General features: G+C 40.8%; 2 protein-coding genes across 6 annotated transcripts in view; both read right to left on the bottom strand.

Annotated features, from left to right (window-relative positions):
• LOC140187084 (uncharacterized) overlaps nucleotides 1-6,015 on the bottom strand; it is a 116,899-nt gene extending 110,884 nt beyond the window's left edge. For 3 of the 4 annotated variants that reach the window (XR_011882999.1, XM_072242021.1, XM_072242022.1), the window contains exon 1: nucleotides 5,555-6,014. Coding sequence is in view for 3 of the 4 variants with exons in the window: in XM_072242021.1 (XP_072098122.1) it covers nucleotides 5,555-5,911 (357 nt within the window). In the remaining variant the exon portion in view is untranslated. Of the gene's footprint in view, nucleotides 1-5,554 lie in introns of all 4 variants that reach the window. The other variant, XM_072242020.1, reaches the window with a different exon arrangement.
• An 11,819-nt stretch (nucleotides 6,016-17,834) lies between these two features.
• Nucleotides 17,835-18,392, bottom strand: part of jmjd6 (jumonji domain containing 6, arginine demethylase and lysine hydroxylase) — a 33,340-nt gene continuing 32,782 nt past the window's right edge. For both annotated transcript variants that reach the window (XM_072242502.1, XM_072242503.1), the window contains one exon: nucleotides 17,835-18,351. In XM_072242502.1, coding sequence (XP_072098603.1) covers nucleotides 18,220-18,351 — 132 coding nt within the window. In that variant the 3' untranslated portion in view covers nucleotides 17,835-18,219. The remainder of the gene's footprint in view (nucleotides 18,352-18,392) is intronic.

Here is an 18,392-nt window from a genome sequence, read left to right as displayed (position 1 = left end):
CATTTGGAATGAAGAGCAGGAAATTGAATAATGACTGCAGAGACTAGAATCCAGAGCAGCAATCTGTTGGAGGAACTCAACAGGGCGAACAGCATCTGTGAGGGGGTTTGGTGGCAGCACGGGGAAGGAAGAATTATTTACATTTCAAAAAGGTGATGAATCTCCTGGAATTCTCTTCCCTCGAGAATGGTGAAGGTGATGTTAATAGCGTATTAAATAGGAAAGAGATATGAATAATCATGGGATTGAGGGCTCTGGAGAATACGGCAGATTCACATTACCATGTTGGAAACTATAGTTAATTTTATTTTAAGTAAGCTTGACCGTGTTTTATTACCAATCACAAATTAAAATTGCATTTTGCTGGCAAGTGCTTGGTTGCCACAAAGAAGTCAAAACATCTATTTCACCAAGTTAATAAGCTACCAAAGCCATGGATACAGTGCTTAAGATCAATCTTGAGATATTTGCAATTTAAATATAACCCACAGCTGTTAAATTTTCAGCCATCCAGAGCGTGGTGAATCTTTGGAACAAGCTGTCAGAAGATTTATTGATGCAGATACAACATTGTCATTTAATAAGCACTTGGATAGGTATACGAGGGACAGGGTTTACAGGGGTACTTGGTGTATTGATATCCATGTTGTATTGATTTCTATTAAAATTAATTGCGATGCCTGTCTATTTGCCCACCTGCCATCTTGTAGCAATTAACTTCACAATACACTACTGCAATGGTTGTCTCATGCAAGTGCAGAAAATAGAATTGTACCATCCCTTCCAAGTGAAAATCATTAATATGAAAATCTATGACACCAACTGATCCCTAGGCAATACCTATATTCACTTGATTATTCACCTTGATCCTGTCTATTATTCATCATGGTTATGAAATTGACCATGTCCCTCAAAGCAATACGGCACAAACTTTGCCAATATTCCAGTTGTGGCACCCAGAAGCTCAAGATTGTCATCAGAGTCTTGCATGAGGACTCCCAAGTCCCTCTGATGTTTGAATTTTCTCCCCATTTAGACAGCAGTCTGGACTATTATTCCTTTTACCAGAATGTATTATCATACATTTCACAACACTGAATTCCATCTGCCACTTTTTTGTCCATTCTTCCAATTTGTCCAAGTCCTGCTGCAACCTCATTGCTTCCTCAGCATTACCTACCACCCCCCCAACTGTCTCCGTATCACCTGCAAACTTTGCCTCAAACCATCAATTCCATTATCTAAATCAATAACAAATAATGTGAAAAGTAGCAGTCTCAATACTGACCCGAGGAACACCACGAGTCACTGACAGCCAACCAGAAAAAGTCCCCTTTATTCCCACTTGCCGCCTCCTGCCTGTCAGCCATTCCTTTATCCATGCCAGTATATTTCCTGTAACGCCATGGAATTTTATCTTAAGCAGCCTCATGTGTGCCACCTTATCAAAGGGTTTCTAAAAATCCAAGTAAATGACATCCACTGCCTCTTCCTTGTCCACCCTGCTTGTTACTTCCTCAAAGAACTCTTACAGATTTGCCAGGCAAGATTTCCCTATACAGAAACCATGCTTTGACTTATTTTATCATTAGTCTCTAAAGTGCCCCAAAACCTCATACTTAATAATAGACACCAACACTTTTCTAAATCACTCAGGTTGGGCTAACTGGCCTATAATTTCCTTTCTTTTGACTTCCTCACTTCTTAAAGAGTGCAGTGACTTTTGCAATTTTCCATTCCTCCAGGACCATGCCAAATATCAAGTGATTCTTGAAAGTTCATGACCAATGCATCCATGCCCCACTATGGCTCCTCTCTTATATCAGATTCAGAATCAGGTTTATTATCACCTGCATGTGACGTGGAATTTGTAACTTAGCAGCAGCAGTTCGATGCAATATAGAAAAAATAAAGTAGTAAATCTTATTCAATGCACCTTATACAGTATATGTATATTGAATATATTAAAAATTGTGCAAAAAACAGAAATACTATAAATTAAAAAGCGAGGTAGTGGCCAAGGGTTCAATGTCCATTCAGGAATTGGATGGCAGATAGGAAAAAGCTGTTCCTGAATCACTGAGTGTGTGCCTTCAGGCTTCTGTACCTCCTACCCAATGGTAACAGTGAGAAAAGGGCATGCCCTGGGTGCTGGAGGTCCTTAATAAAGGACACTGCCTTTCTGAGACACCACTCCCTGAAGATGCTCTGGGTACTTTGTAGGCTAGTGCCCAAGATGGAGCTGACTAAATTTACAAGCTTTTGCGGCTTCTTTCGGTCCTGTACAGTAGCCCCCCCCCCCCCCATACCAGACAGTGAGTCAGCCTGTCAGAATGCTCTCCACGGTACAGCTATAGACGTTTTTGAGTATATCTGTTGACATGCCAAATCTCTTCAAACTCCTAACGAAGTGTAGCCGGTGTCTTGCCTTCTTTATGTCGGGACCACGTTAGCTCCTCAGAGATCCTGACACCCAGGAACTTGAAACTGCTCACTCTCTCCACTTGAGGATTGGTGTGTGTTCCTTCATCTCACCCTTTTGGAAGTCCACAATCGGTTCTTTCATCTTACTGATCTTGAGTGCCAGGTTATTGCTATGGCACCACTCATGTACGTCCTCTCGTCACCACCTGAGATTCTACCAACTATAGTTGTATCGTCAGCAAATTTATAGATGGTATTTGAGCTATGCCTATCCACACAGTCATGGGTATAGGGAGAGTAGAGCAGTGGGCTAAGCACACACCCGAGGTGCACCAGTGTTGATTGTCAGTGAGAAGATATTATCACCGATCTGCACAGATTGTGGTCTTCTGGTTAGGAGATCGAAGATCCAGTTTCAGAGGGAGGGACAGAGGCCCAGGTTCTGTAACTTCTCAATCAGGATTGTGGGAATGATGGTATTAAATGCTGAGCTATAATCGATGAACAGCATCCTGACATAGGCGTTTGTGTTGTCCAGGTGGTCCAAAGCTGTGTGGAGAGCCATTGAGATTGCATCATGACCAACCTCTCAAAGCATTTCATCACTGCAGATGTGAGTGCTACCAGGCGATAGTCATTAAGGCAGCCCCACTATTCTTCTTAGGTATTAATGTAATTGCTGCCTTTTTGAAGCAAGTGGGAACTTATGTCCATAGCAGTGAGAGGTTGAAAATGTCCTTAAATACTCCCACCAGTTGGTTGGCACAGGTTTTCAGAGCCTTACCAGGTACTCCATCTGGACCTCCCACCTTGGGAGGATTTACTCTCTTTAAAGACAGCCTAACATCAGCCTCTGAGACAGAGAACACAGGGTCATCAGGTGCAGTAGGAATCTTCACAGCTGTAGTTGTATTCTCCCTTTCAAAGCGGGCACAGAAGGTGTTGTGTTCATCTGGTATTGAAGAATCGCTGCCATTCATGCTATTGGGTTTTGCTTTGTAGGAAGTAACGTCTTGCAAGCCCTGGCAGACATACCATCTCTTTTTTCACCTGCCTCTGGTGTCCATCCTCCATCCCTTTCTGCCATAATCCATTCTCCTTTCCTATCAGATTCCTTGTTCAGCCCTTTACCTTTTCTACCCATCACCTCACAGTTCTCTCTTCATCCCCCATCTACCTACCTTCACCCTCCAGCTTGTATTCTTTCCCTCCCCTTCTTTCCAGTCCTGATGAAAAGTCTTGGCCTGAAACATTGACTGTGTCCTTCCTGAGATGCTACCTGACCTGTTGAGCTTCTCCAGCATTTTCTGTGTGTTGCTATGAAAAACCAGCCTACAGGAAAACAGTCAGCTCCATGCTTAAGCTGCCCCAAGTACAATCTACCATGCAAACAAAAATTGAGGAGTTTTGTCTTCAGCTCGGAAAGATTGCAAACAGAGCAGCCACCTCTAAACATGGAAGCCATCCTACCAACAAGAGAAATTGCTTAACTGTAGGTAACAAGTTGGGCTTAATTTTGTAATAATTCACCCAACTACAGAAGACAAGATGTACACTTGGCTTACAGGGGTTGACAACTAAAAAATTAACTTTACGGTCTAGTCATTTAAAAAATGAATTGGCAGCTATGTGAACACAGTGAATGTTTCTCCTCTGCACCTCCTACAGAAAATATTTCTCATCTCCTGAAATTTAGAATAGCTCTTCTAATTAATGTTGATCAAATTATGTAATTGGATTCCTTCACTCCCAAGTTAGTTATTTGATTAACTAAACTAGATGCTGAACAGAACATCAATATACAGATAATATATAGAAGTTTCTGACCGTCAGAGAACTCATTAATAGTTCATATCAATAATCTCATTTACAACCTCCTCACAGATGCTGATGGAAGATTTCCCCACTGATTGCACTTTATTTCTGCAATTAAATTGCGCGTCAAGAATGGACGATTGCTTAGTTTACCCACCTAGTTGCGTCCTCCTGGCCAAAGGAAGTATTCACTCAAGGTCCAACTTCAAAAGATTTTCTACTGTGAAAATGTCAATTGTCGCGAGCAGCGAGACAAAACAGAAATGACTCGTTTATTCTGCTCGAAAACACTAAACCCTATAAATCTGTTATCTCGCGTGATTTTGAGATGCCGTATGGGTTGTTTCATTTGGATAGTGTCTGACGCAAATTCAGAAGTTAAAGAGACTGTAGATGTTGTAATCTGGAATAACGAAAAATCTGCTGCAGAACTCTGCGGGGAAAGGAATTGTCGACATTTTTTGGGGGGGGGGAACCTCACATCAGGGCCGATTACATTTGAGCCCCGATGCAGCGTTTCAACCCGAAACGTCAACAGTTCTTTTCTTCCCGCTGATGCTGCTCGGCCCGCTGAGTTCCTCAAACTGAGAGTTAGCAGTACAAAGAACAGATTAAGTAAAGCTTTGTTTAGGTCGTAGAAATGACCCGAGAGTTAAATTTAAAAAGGAACACAACATATGAACAAGGAGTTAAGGTAACCAGGGAGAACAAGCCGCTGTTCCAAGAGGCGGAGGTGGTCCGCGTCCAGTGTCACCTGCCGCCTGTCTGTACTGTACTGGACTGGACTAGAACGGCGGGGTACAGCAGACTGTGCGTCACACCCACTCGGCCCATTGTTGTCTCGGTGCAATTAGAAAATTTAGGAATTACATCCAGACTTCAGCCAAAGTGTAATTAATGCTTTTGGATCAAAAATAAACTCCGTAAAGTTAATTAAAATATGCTCTTGATTACTCATGGGTTAATTTGAAAAAAATAACTGAACGCCAGCAATGCGTGTCGAGGCGTTTCTCGGTGCGCTGTTGAAGAGGAGCTATTGATCGGGTGTTGGATGTGGAGCCAATGCAGCAGCGGCAGAGCTCTCTCCCCAGCACCAGATGTTGTCGATTGTCTCACAACAGCAACTTTTTTAGAAACAAAAACGCCATAGGCGAATCCTGGCGAGTATTGAAACTTGGACGAATTTGCTCCACGTCACCTTGCCCTAGACGCGTAGGCAATAAGACTTTCACTTCCAATAATATACCGCTCCACCGAGAAATAAACGTCGAAAAGACAATTTGAAATAACGGGGCGTTCTCTTTGAGAATATTACCTTAAGTTTTTCCTCTGGGCGAGTGGGCTCTTGCTTTACTTGGCTCTCCCTCTCCTGGGAAGGCGCAGGCTCCTGCTGCCCATCCGCCGCCCCGACCTCTTCCACCGTCAGCTTCGCTTTGGCTGGCTCCGATTCCCCGACCCCCACCTCCTCGCTCACATCTTCGGGTTTTCTCTCATTCTCCGTCTCGCTTTTCGGCTTTTCTTCGGCATTGTTCTCGTTAACTTTGGAACTCGCTGCCTCGTTCTTGGCGGTCTCATCCGAAGCTCTGAATTTCAGATACAAAGAGGCAGCCAAGACAGCCAGCAGGGTAAAGAGTAAGGGAACAGCCAGATACCCGTCCACCGCCAACTCCATCCTCGATTCCAGCAGCAACAGCCCACTTAGATTCCGCTCCCACTACAATCCAGTTACCCTGCTGCCTAACAACGCTGCTGAACTAAATCACAGAGATGACATAGAGCGATGAATCGGATTTTAAAAGAGGTCGTCATTTCCTACAGCCCGCCCTCCTTTCGATATTAAAGGCACAGCTATCCCAACATAATACCCATCTTGTGTTCATCACCGTTCTATATGTATTCTATATTCTATATGTTCTGTGTTCTATATGTATAATATTCTATATAAGATGAACTCATGATCTTTCAATCTACCTCGTCCTGGCCCTTGATCTTCATTTGTCTTTCTTTATAAATGTAACGTTATTTTTTTTTCCTTTTGTATTACCTCCATGACTTGCATGGCCTGTTCTGTTTGAGTGGGATACAAACCAAAAGCTTTTCGCAGTTCTCAGGACTTATGACGATGATAAACCAATATCTAATCATACTTTCTATGCGTATTACTGCCTCACTGCCTTCTTATACAGTGCTTATAAAAAGTATTCACCCCCGCCCCCTTGGAAGTTTTCATGTTTTATTGTTTTACAACATTGAATCACAATGGATTTAATTTGGCTTTTTAAAAACTGATCAACAGAAAGACTCTTTCATGTCAAAGTGAAAGCAGACCTCTACAAAGAGATGTAAATTAACTACAAATATAAAATACAAGACAAATGATTGCAATATTCACCCCCTTCAAGTCAGTATTTAGTAGATGCGCCTTTGGCAGCAATTACAGCCTTGTGTCTGTGTGGATAGGTCTCTATCAGCTTTGTACATCCTAACACTGCAATTTTTCCCCATTCTCCTTTACAAAACTGACACACAAATCATCACTGGTGCAGCCAATTGGTTTTAGAAGTCACATAATTAGTTAAATGGAGGTGTGTTTTTGGAGACCTGTGTGCTGTCAAGGTATTTCAATTGATTGTAGTAAAAATACACCCGTATCTGGAAGGTCCAGCTGCTGATGAGTCAGTGCTCTGGCAAAAACTACATCATGAAGACAAAAGGACACTTGAAACAACTCCACAAAAAGTTAATTGAAAAGCACAAGTCAGGAGATGAATACCAGAACATTTCCAAGCCTCTGACTATCCCTTGGAGTATAGTTAAGTCAATCATCAAGAAATGAAAAGAATATGGCACAGCTGTAAATCTTTCTGCAGCAGCCCATGCTCAAAAACTGAGTGACAGTGCAAGAAGGGGACTAGTGAGGGAGGACCACCAAGAGACCTATGACAACTCTGGCAGAGATAGGAGAGATAGCACATACAACAACTGTTGCCCAGGTGCTTTACACCAGTCGCAGATTTATGGGAGAGTGAAAAAAGAGAAACCCACTGTTGAAAAAAACTGACATGAAATCTCAGCCAGAGTTTGCCAGAAGGCATGCGGGAGACTCCGAAGGCAGCTGGAAGAAGGTTCTATGGTCTGATGAAACCAAAATTGAGCTTTGTTGACCATCAAACTATGTTGGGAGATTTGTTTTCAAGCATAAAGCCACACAGGAATGGCTTAAAAAAAAACAAAGTGAATGTCCTGGAGTGGTGAGGTAAGAGTCCAGGCCTCAATCTAATAGAGAATTTGTGGCTGGACTTGAAAAGGGCTGTTCACTCACGATCCCCATGCAACCTGACAGAGCTGAACAGTGTTGTAAAGAAGAAAGGGCAAAAATTGCAGTGCTAGATATGCAAAACTGATCTCAAGGCTGTACTCACAACATGCTGGAGGAACTCAGCAGGTCGGGCAACATCTGTGGAAGCGATAAGTCGACGTTTCAGGCCAGAACCCTTCATCAGGACAAAGGGTTCCTGCCTGAAACGTCGACTCACTGTTTCCACAGATGCTGCCCGACCTGCTGAGCTCCTCCAGCGTGTTGTGAGTGTTGTTTTGATCCCAGCATCTGCAGATTATTTTGTGTTTACAATCTCAAGGCTGTGATTGCTGCCAAAGGTGCATCTACTAAATACTGATGGTGACTATTCATGCAATCAATAATTATGTTTTATATTTGTAATTGATTTAGATCAGTTTGTAGAGATGTTTTCACTTCGACATGAGTCTTTTCCTGTGGATCAGTTTCAAACAAAAGCCAAATTAAATCCATTGTAATTCAATGTTGTGAAACAATAAAACATGAAAATATGTGGGCGGTGAATACCTTTTATAGGCACTGCATATAGACAAATATATGCATGGTGTCTCATTGTATAAATTCCAATCAAGTTTATCACTGCTTCCTTACAAATAAATGCATTCACGCCGTGTTGAATGATCACCATCTCGCTGTTTAATAAGATTCCCCATTAGTGCATTTAAAGCTATATAAATGACCCAATTTAAAGACTCAGTCTGGATAAAGATTCTGATGAAGTGCTCAGAATCATACCCTTCTCATCAATAAGGTAGTGTCAGTAAACTGAAGGTGGTGCTGAATTGTACGTTTTGCAGTGAATTGTGAAATCTAGGGGTACTAAAGGTTGTGGAGAGAAGAAAAACTGGAACGAATACAGGATTAGTGTATTAGGGGTAACAGATAGTTGGCATGGATTTGGTGGGCCAAAAGGACCTATTTCTATGCTGCATGACTCAAGATCTGGCTGAAGATCGTTGCAAATGCCTCAACTTTGTATTAACATGCTTGATATTGACTCTTGTTACAACTGAGGTTCTTTAAGTCTCCTTCTGCTGGTGCTCATGAGTATGCAGTTGAATTCTATGGCTTTGATAACATCCCATTAACTTCAGGACTAGTCTTATAGTATGCTGCATCTGATAGATGTATTCAGGTGATTGATAGAACTTTTTAGGGATGGCTGGTGCTGCTTCTTTCAATTTCACTGAAAGGTTCTCTACTTAATGGTAATAGTATATTGAGTAACATGAAATTAGTTTATCATCAATTACTATACTTTTGGATACCCCATTTTCAGCTACTACTTATGTTTTAAATCCATCTTATTAAACCTGTAGTTGTGTCAGTCAATGGTGACAATGCCAAGCAGACTTTTCCTGTATTATGATCTTTTGTCAGCAGCTAGAGACCTAGCCTGATTCCCTGGAGTGTAATTTTAGTCTCCTTGATGAAGGAAGAATATAAACTAGAATGCCATAAGATTCAATTGAATAATTCCTTTAATGACACAGCTGTCCTAAGAGGAGAGATTAACTAAAAAGGGCCTATGTGTTTGACTCTTTAAACAAACAAAATTACTTTTTACTTTTCCTATTGCCTCCCTTTGATTTCTTAAAAATATAAATCATATCATTTACAAATATTAGGTGTTGTACTGTAACAGGACAGTTCTGACCATGGTTTTATATTGTAACTTTGATATTTTTGTATTCTTAATATCTTGGTCTTGTAGACAAAGCTCAAATTCCAATATTTTGATTATTGATATAATAAGCATAAACCTTCAACTGTTTAGCACAGCTAGTACGTATCTTCATTCAGCTGAGAAGTGAATTAACAAGCAATGATCTTGACTTATATAGATCTCTAACTATGTACACTAACCTAAAATACTTCCAAAATATGATTCAGTTACTTAAGGTACATAGCCAGAAGACGAAAGCTTAGAGGTAGGTCAAAAAGAGGGGCAAAAGGATATACAAGATTAAGGATGGAAATTTAGGAGCTTAGGGCCTTTGCAGCTGAAGCCAAAGCCACAGTGGTAAAACATCAGGAATCAGAGATGGTCAAGGATCTTGGGATATTGCAGGGTTGGAGAAGGTCACAGAGAGAGGAAGTGAAAAATAATACAGATGGATTTGAAAAGCAGTGGTGAGAATTTTAATGGTGATGTTATTTAATGATGCATTGTAAAACAGCAAAATGGGGGGGATGATTGAGTTAGGACACAGATAGTAGGGCTTTTCTTTATCTTCAGTTTATAGAGAGTAGCCCATCATAAATAAGCCAAGATATGACTGACTAATATGAGGATTTTTGCAGCATATAGCTGAGCCAGATGAAATAACAAAAATGGCAAATACAAGTGATAATCTGTATCAGGCACTAGCAAATCATACTTATGAAGACAAAAGAACCTGACACAATGATTTTAGTTTTCCAACTGTTTCAATTCAAGGAACTTCTATTCACGCACCAGACTAACAGTTTGACAGGTGAGGGACAATGGAACAATGATAAGGAGGTACTGCTCTCATTGCAGGCATATGTGTTCAGAAGTGACAATGTGGACCAATCATATAGATGAAAAATAGAGGGCCAAATATTGATCTTTGGGGGAAAACTCGATATACTATGTAGTAATGTGACTTGCAGTACTTGAAATATTGTGAGTAGTTTTGGGCCACATATCTAAGGATAGATGTGCTGGCAGTGGAGAGGGTTGAGGAGCTTTATGAAAATAATCCCAGGGATGAAAGAGATAATGTCTGAGGAGTGTTTGAAAGCTCTCAAACTGTACTTGAAGTTTGGAAGGATATGGGGTGAATATTGTTGAAACATGCTGAATAGATTGACTATGGATACGTATAGGAAAAAAGTACAATGGAATTTTATGAAAAACTATTCATAAGCAAAGATTGACAAACACCAATGTGCAAGAGATAAACTGTGCAAATGAAAACAGTACTGAGAACTTGAGTTGTGCAGTCTTTGAAAGCGAGTCTGTAGGTCAGAGTGGTGAATTAAGTTATCCTGCCAGTTCAGGAGCCCGATGGCTTCTGCCTCTCCTACCCGATGGATGCAGTGAGAAAGGGGCACTGCCTGGATGGTGATAATAAGCTCTGTTTATCTGACTCTGAGTGAGACGTTATTGCAGAACTATCCCACCAGATTTTTCATTTCCTTCCTATACGCATGTCAGAATATTTTATCAGCATAAAAGGACATACTTCTAAGACCAGAACAGAAATGAGGAGAAATTTATTTAGCTTGATGATGGTGAACCTGTGAAATTCATTGCATGGACAATGGTGGATGTTGATAGTAAGGGTGTCAAGGGTTATGGGGAGAAGGCAGGAGGATGGACTAACAGAAAAAAGAAGGCACAGATTTAGGAGGCTGTACAATATTCGAGGACAAGACTTGAAAGGCTAGAGGTACAACAGCAGTTTGTGGAACATTCAGCACTTTGAAAGTGCAAGTGGTATTGATTGTAAATCAAGATAGGGATGATTCTAGATGCATCAGGAAACAAGAGCTAAGAAGAGATGTTGAGTAGTTAAGAAGTTCAAATAGAGTTAAGTAGAATCTAGATCTCAAGAAGATAAACATTGAGAGGCATGGGTTGTGAAGATGGAATGGAAAACAAAAAGGAAAATTAAACTTGGTGGGCTTGGAACAGAAATAAAATTATAATTGGTTTATTATGTCACAGGTGCTGAGGTATAGTGAAAAGCTATTCTTGTATACCTTTCATACACACCAAAGCATTACACAGTACAAGGTAGCAAAGGGTAAAGCAGTAACACAATGCCTAACAAAAATGTAATAGTTACAGAGAAAGTGCAGTACACATATACACTAAGGTGCAAGATGAGGTAAATTGTGAGGTCAAGAGTTGGTCCTTTTGGATGAGAGAACCATTCAATAATCTTATGACAGTGGGGTAAAGGCCAATTTATACATGTGCGTCAAATTGACGCCGTAGGTACAGCGTAGCCGCGTACCCTACACTGTAGCCTAACGCACACCTCCCCAAAAATGTAACTATGCGTCACGGCGACACAGACTGCAACTGTGATTGGTCCGCTTGGTAGCATTGCATTTCCTCTACGCTGCAATAGCTTCCCATTGGGCGACTGAAGGGCAGGGAAGGAACTCTGGCTGTAATACTTTCCATAAAGCTTTACAGACCTCCAAAATTATGGAGGACCCTGTGCTTGACGCCAGTTTGTAGCTAGCTGCTACAGCCTGTTGACTTCCACCTGAAGCTAAAACTTGAATGGTGATTGCCAGTCTCTTGAGTATACTGTGCATACACTGATGCAAAATAAATGGTTGGAGACGATGAACCAAATCGTGAAATCTACCTGCCGACATCCGAAAATGTTTGAAATGCATTTCCTCGTCCATGTCTCTCAGTGGCCAGACAAACACAGAAAATTCACCCTCCTTCAGTTTCAATCACCATTGTTTGAAGTTTGAGTTTCTTTGTGTTGAGTTTCAACACGAAGGAACTCACAGTGGCATAGAATCCCAGCCAACTAGTGTTTTGGTGGTGAATTGCAGAGTGATGCAAACACAGCAACACGCAAGTATAAATGCTCACAATGGCGTAGGCCACCTACGTAGGCTACGATGTAGGCTACTATGCAAAAGTATAAATCAGCCTTAAGCAGATGTCCATGAGTTTAGTGGATTGTGTTTCCAGGCTTTTGTATCTTTTACCCAATGGAACAGGGAAGAAGAGAGAATCAGATTAGAGGGGCTTCAAAACACACAATCTCCAAGTTCTGGCCATGTCTTTACAGGAGAAGATGAAAGATATCCATCTTTAGGTGGCTTATAAAAAAGCCAGAAGTCATCTTTGCATCACGGAACTATTCTGAAACAATGAGAAGCTTTGTAATGGAGGCACATCTTCCACTGCACTAAGCTGCCAGGCCAACTGCTCATACTTCATTATTTGTTCCGGAGTAACCATCAGTGTTGTTTGCTACTGGGACCTTGACTCCAGAATTGTGTTTGGCATACCACAACAGAGGGGCCTTCTAAGCAGAGGCAGCTGGCTGATCTCCTAGAACCAACTCGACAGTCAATAATGCTCCATCTCCAAATTCAGGGATTGTTATTTTGCCATTGTAATCGAGAGATTGATCATTCGTGAGCATCTTTGACATCTAAAAATATTCATTTACACTCATGATCAGTAAAAATAAACTTGTCATTTAAGGATACAAACTATGGGGCATACCCCTATACCAGTACCAAAAAAATATCAAGTTAAATCACTGAAACAAATAGAAATGCTTCCTTTCTCCCAGGAGCCAGAGACACCCATTCAATGGAATGGATCCCTACCAAGGTTTTGCTGGATTTAGAATCATTTGGCCCAATTCATCCACATCAACCAAGATGCCCATTTCAGTTAGTCCTTTATGCCTGTGTTTAGCCTATGGTTGTCTAAACCTTTGCTATGCACGTACTTGTCCAAATATCATTTAAATATTGCAATTACCTCCTGCAACTCATTCCAGACTCTGTGGAAAAAGTTGCTTCTCAGATCCCCTTCAAAATAAATCTACGCCCTCTAGTTTTAAGACTCCCACACACTTGGAAAAAGACCATGACTATCTATGACCAATGACCAACTATCTATGTCTTTCATTTTACAAAGCCCTAAGGTCACCCTTAATCCTCCTTCATTCCTGGTAAAAACAGTCCTCATGCATACAATCTCCATGTACAACTCAAGTTCATCGGTCAGATAACATCTTTGTGAATTGTTTCTGCACCCTTTCTAATTTAATAATACCCTTCCTATAGCTAGGCAACCAGAACTGTACATAAAGTTCCAATGTTGATTCACCAACATTTTGTACAACTCTTAACAGGATGTCCCAGCTCTTATACCCAATGCCATAGTCGATGAAAGCAAGCATGCCACACACCTACCTACACCATACTTTCCACTGGTGTAACCACTTTCAGGGAACTATACAGATACAGTACCTCTAAGTCTCTCTGTTCAACAACACTCTCCATGGCCCTGCCATTCCCTTTGAGTTAACGGTGTAAACTCAGTAGGCAGATTTCAGAGCATCAGAACTAATGTCTGCAGAAGATCACACCATCTATTTTACTCCACTAGGACTCCAATGGAGCAAGATAGGGAAAAGTGATGCTGATGGGCTGAAAGGAAATGACACTGTTGACCTAGGGGATACATAGACGAGTCTTGGCATTGGTACTTCAGGCAAAAAGTCCGTCCCATAATCTTACTAAACATCAGAGCAGATTAAAAAAAATTTGAAAATGCTTAGTAAAGAATCTTACATTAACATTTCAATGCTCACGCATTTTAACATCTGAAACCAAGGAAGGTGATGGACATTTCATTAGTTTGTTATCAAATTGCAAAACTAATTAGTTGAAGCTTTATTTTACTACGTTAACCAATAAGTTTGGAACTATTTACCTGTACTCTTCTGCTATCACGATTATTTAGAAATACATAAGGGATTTACTTTTCTGGTATTTCCCACACTTGAATCCAAATGCTCACCTCCTTCCTTGGGAATATCTTAAAGCCCGAGAAAATACTTAGAAACATACAGTATTTAGTTCTTGTATTACTGCTTCACAATAACAAAACAAACAAGCAGATTTCCCACTACTCAAAGTACTGTGCTTTTACTTTGAGTGACCAGTGTTCACGAAACTAAAACCCCTCACTCAGTTTCACCACAAATGGTAGCTGTTAGTTGAATGAAGAATCAGATGAATTTGCTTTCATTTCATGCAAACGGTCAAGATAACTGCTTGTCTCGGCATATTCAAGTTTATGACCTGCATGATACCTCTTCACGCACTTACGCAGATTGCAAGTATCAGAATCAGGTTTATTATCACCAGCATGTGGTGTAAAATTTGTTAACTTAGCAGCAGCAGTTCAATGCAATACATAATCTAGCAGAGAAAAGAAAAATAATACAGTAAGATTAACAAGTAAATCAATTACCTATATTGAATAGAGGTAATATTCAATCTATATTGAATAGATTAAAGAAATGTGCAAAAACAGAAATGGTGTGTATTTAAAAAAAGTGAGGAGGTGTCAAAAGATTCAATGTCCATTTAGGAATCGAGGCAGAGGGGAAGAAGCTGTTCCTGAATCACTGAGTGTGTGCCTTCAGGCTTCTGCACCTCCTACCTGATGGTAACAGTGAGAAAAGGGCATGCCCTAGGTGCTGGAAGTTCTTAAATGGGTGCTGCTTTTCTGAGACACCGCTCCCTGAAGATGTCCTGGGTACTTTGTAGGCTGGTACCCAAGATGGAGCTGACTAGATTTACAACCTTCTGCAGCTTCTTTCGGTCCTGTGCAGTAGCACCCCCTCCCCCCATACCAGACAGTGATGCAGCCTGTCAGAATGCTCTCCACGGTACAGCTATAGACGTTTTTGAGCGTATCAGTTGACATGCCAAATCTCTTCAAACTCCGAATGAAGTATAGTTGCTGTCTTGCCTTCTTTATAACTGCATTGATATCCACATTAGATCCTCAAAGATCCTGACACCCAGGAACTTGAAACTACTCACCCTCTCCACTTCTGATCCCTCTATGAGGATTGGTATCTGTTCCTTCATCTTACCCTTCCGGAAGTCCACAATCGGTTCTTTCGTCTTACTGAGATTGAGTGCCAAGTTGTTGCTGCGGTACCATTCCTGTACGCCCTCTCGTCACCACCTGAGATTCTACCAACAATGGTTGTATCATCAGCAAATTTACAGATGGTATTTATGCTATGCCTATCCACACAGTCATGGGTATAGAGAGTAGAGCAGTAGGCTAAGCACACACCCAAAGTGCACCAGTGTTGATCGTCAGTGAGGCGAAGGTATTATCAACAAGCCGCACAGATTGTGGTCTTCCGGTTAGGAGGTCGAGGATCCAATTGCAGAGGGAGGGACAGAGGCCCAGGTTCTGCAACTTCTCAATCAGGATTGTGGGAATGATGGTATTAAATGCTGAGCTATAATCGATGAACAGCATCCTGACGTAGGTGTTTGTGTTGTCCAGGTGGTCCAAAGCCACATGAAGAGCCATTGAGATTGCATCTGCCGTTGACCTATTGTGGCAATACGCACAACTTCAGTCTAGTCTAGTCATGACCATCCTCTCAAAGCATTTCATCATTGTAGATATGAGTGCTATCGGGTGATAGTCATTAAGGCAGCCCACATTATTCTTTGGCACTGGTATAATTGTTGCCTTTTTGAAGCAAGTGGGAGCTTCCGCCCATAGCAGTGAGAGGTTGAAAATTACCTTGAATACTTCCGCTAACTGGTTGGCACAGGTTTTCAGAGCCTTACCAGGTACTCCTTTGGGACCTTCTGCCTTGCAGGGGTTCACTCTCTTTAAAGACAGTCTAACATCAGCCTCTAAGACAGAGATCACTGGGTCATCAGGGATCTTCACAGCTGTAGTTGTGCTCTCCCTTTCAAAGCGTGCATAGAAGGCATTGAGTTTATCTGGTAGTGAAGCATCGCTACCATTCATGCTATTGAGTTTCGCTTTGTAGGAAGTAATGTCTTGCAGACCCTGCCAAAGTTGCCGTGCATCCGATGTCGCTTCCAACCTCATTCGTAATTGTCTCTTCGTCCTTGAAATAGCCCTCCTCAAATCATACTTGGCTTTCTGGTACAGGTCTGGGTCACCAGACTTGAATGCCACAGATCTAGCCTTCAGCAAACAACATACCACCTGGTTCATCCACTGCTTTTGGTTTGGGAATGTATATCAAGTCTTTGTGCTCTGTGTGCTCATCCACACAGATTTTAATGAAGTTGGTAACAACTGCAGCACACACTCATCCACACAGGTTTTAATGAAGTTGGTAACAACTGCAGCATACTTATCCAGGTTCGAAGATGAATCCCTGAATACAGTCCAGTCCACCAATTCAAAACTGTCTTGTAGGCGCTCCTGTGCTTCCCTTGACCATACCCTCTTGGTCCTCACTGCTGGTGCTGCAGTCTTCAGTCTCCGCCAATACTCAGGGAGTAGAAGGACAGCTAGGTGTTCAGACTTCCTGAAGTGAGGGCGTGGAATAGCACGGTAGGCATTCTTGATGGTGGTGTAGCAATGGTCCAGTGTACTGTTTCATCTGGTATTGTAAGTGATCTGGTGATGGTAGTTGCTTAGTCATTTTTTTCAGACTGGCCTGGTTAAAATCTCCCAAAACGATAAACCACCAGCCTTTATTGCAATGAAGATACAGACAGTATATGCATAGATACTGGGAAGGGGTGAGGGAGAGGATTGTCTGAATTTGGAAGCAGTGAAAACACATTTCCCTTTCAATTGAGGTTCAGAATTTCTTCCATTCCTGTTCCAAGAGAGGACTTAATATAATGCAGCAAGAATTTAACTGGTTTTACTGCCTTTAGTATTATAAAGCATAGCATCAGAATTAGGCCATCTGGCTCATTGAACCTGCTTTGCCATAATGGACACTGCAACCAGAGATTGTTAAGACTACAGGATTAGGATTCCAATTACATAAATATCATCTAATTACCTCAAAATGAACCAGGGCAACATGTTAACGTGATAATTGGCTGATTTTATATATCAACTGCAAAATGTATTAAATTACTAAAAACTGTTAAGTATAATTTCTAGCAGACCTTAGTATGGAATATTCACTAATACCTAGTATCAAAAATCATTGTAACAGAAGGGAGGAAAAAAACTAAACCCTCATTGTCAATTCCCCCAATATTGTAATCAGCTTGATTGTTTGGTTATAAGCTAATCAGAAAACAAAATGAAACATACCTGGAATAATGGTTAATAGAATAATAAATGTACACCAAGAACAAACTTAATGTTAACATGGCAATTAATCAGAACTCTTCACTATTATATCCAATCAGAATCCTAACCCTAATCATGTGTTGGGTTTCGTACAAGTCTGATCAGCTACTGCCAGCATGACTCAGTTCTTTATCCAGGCCAGAATGACTTAAGAAGTCTCACTGCATATATTCTCAATCAATATTTGGTGTGTCATCCTCAACCAGATCAATAGCATGTTATTTTTATGCTGATGGTTGAGTCAATTATAGATTAAGTAGGAGGAAACCAAGGTATCAATGTTTTAGACCCATGCAGATAACTATTGTGAAAAACCTTTGAATCTAGTCATGAACAAAATGTTTTCTGAATTGAGCACTTTAGGGTAAAATCCAATTTATTCAGTGTACAACTTTATTTAGTTCAAGCAAAACTTGAACAGAAATATTAATCACCAGTAATAAAAATTATCTAATAATTCTGAGCTAACACTGACGTGATAATTGTTCAAAGCTCAGTATTACTGTTAATTTGGGGAAAGTTTACAAAAATATCTTTACAACATCAGGTAATTGCACGAAAGAAATTGGTTATTTGACATTCCATGTTCTTAGATATGCTTAGAATCACAATCACCAAGGAAGCAAACAAAAGATATCTACCAGCAACAAAAAACTGATATTGATGCATTTAAAATCCTACAACTGAATTATTTTAACCTTCCACTGTAGTTTTATTCTTTAATTTAGGATTCAAAGTTGGTCCCTTCCAGTGTTTCTTGTCACCTGGAAGAACTGCGTTCCTTGCTCACACAATCATCACGAGATTGAGAACTACAATCTTCCATCATATTGCAGGCTCGTCTTTTCTTCCTTCGGTGGGTCATTCCATCTCCCTCAGCACCAGAGTCACACTATTTTTCAAAGGAGAAAAATTAACTCGTTAAGAAACTGA

The sequence above is a fragment of the Mobula birostris genome, chromosome 24 (genome assembly GCF_030028105.1).
Source record: "Mobula birostris isolate sMobBir1 chromosome 24, sMobBir1.hap1, whole genome shotgun sequence".
Classification (NCBI taxonomy): domain Eukaryota; kingdom Metazoa; phylum Chordata; class Chondrichthyes; order Myliobatiformes; family Myliobatidae; genus Mobula; species Mobula birostris.
The sequence above is the reverse complement of the archived record's forward strand: the minus strand, read 5'-3'. Positions and strand labels throughout refer to the sequence as shown.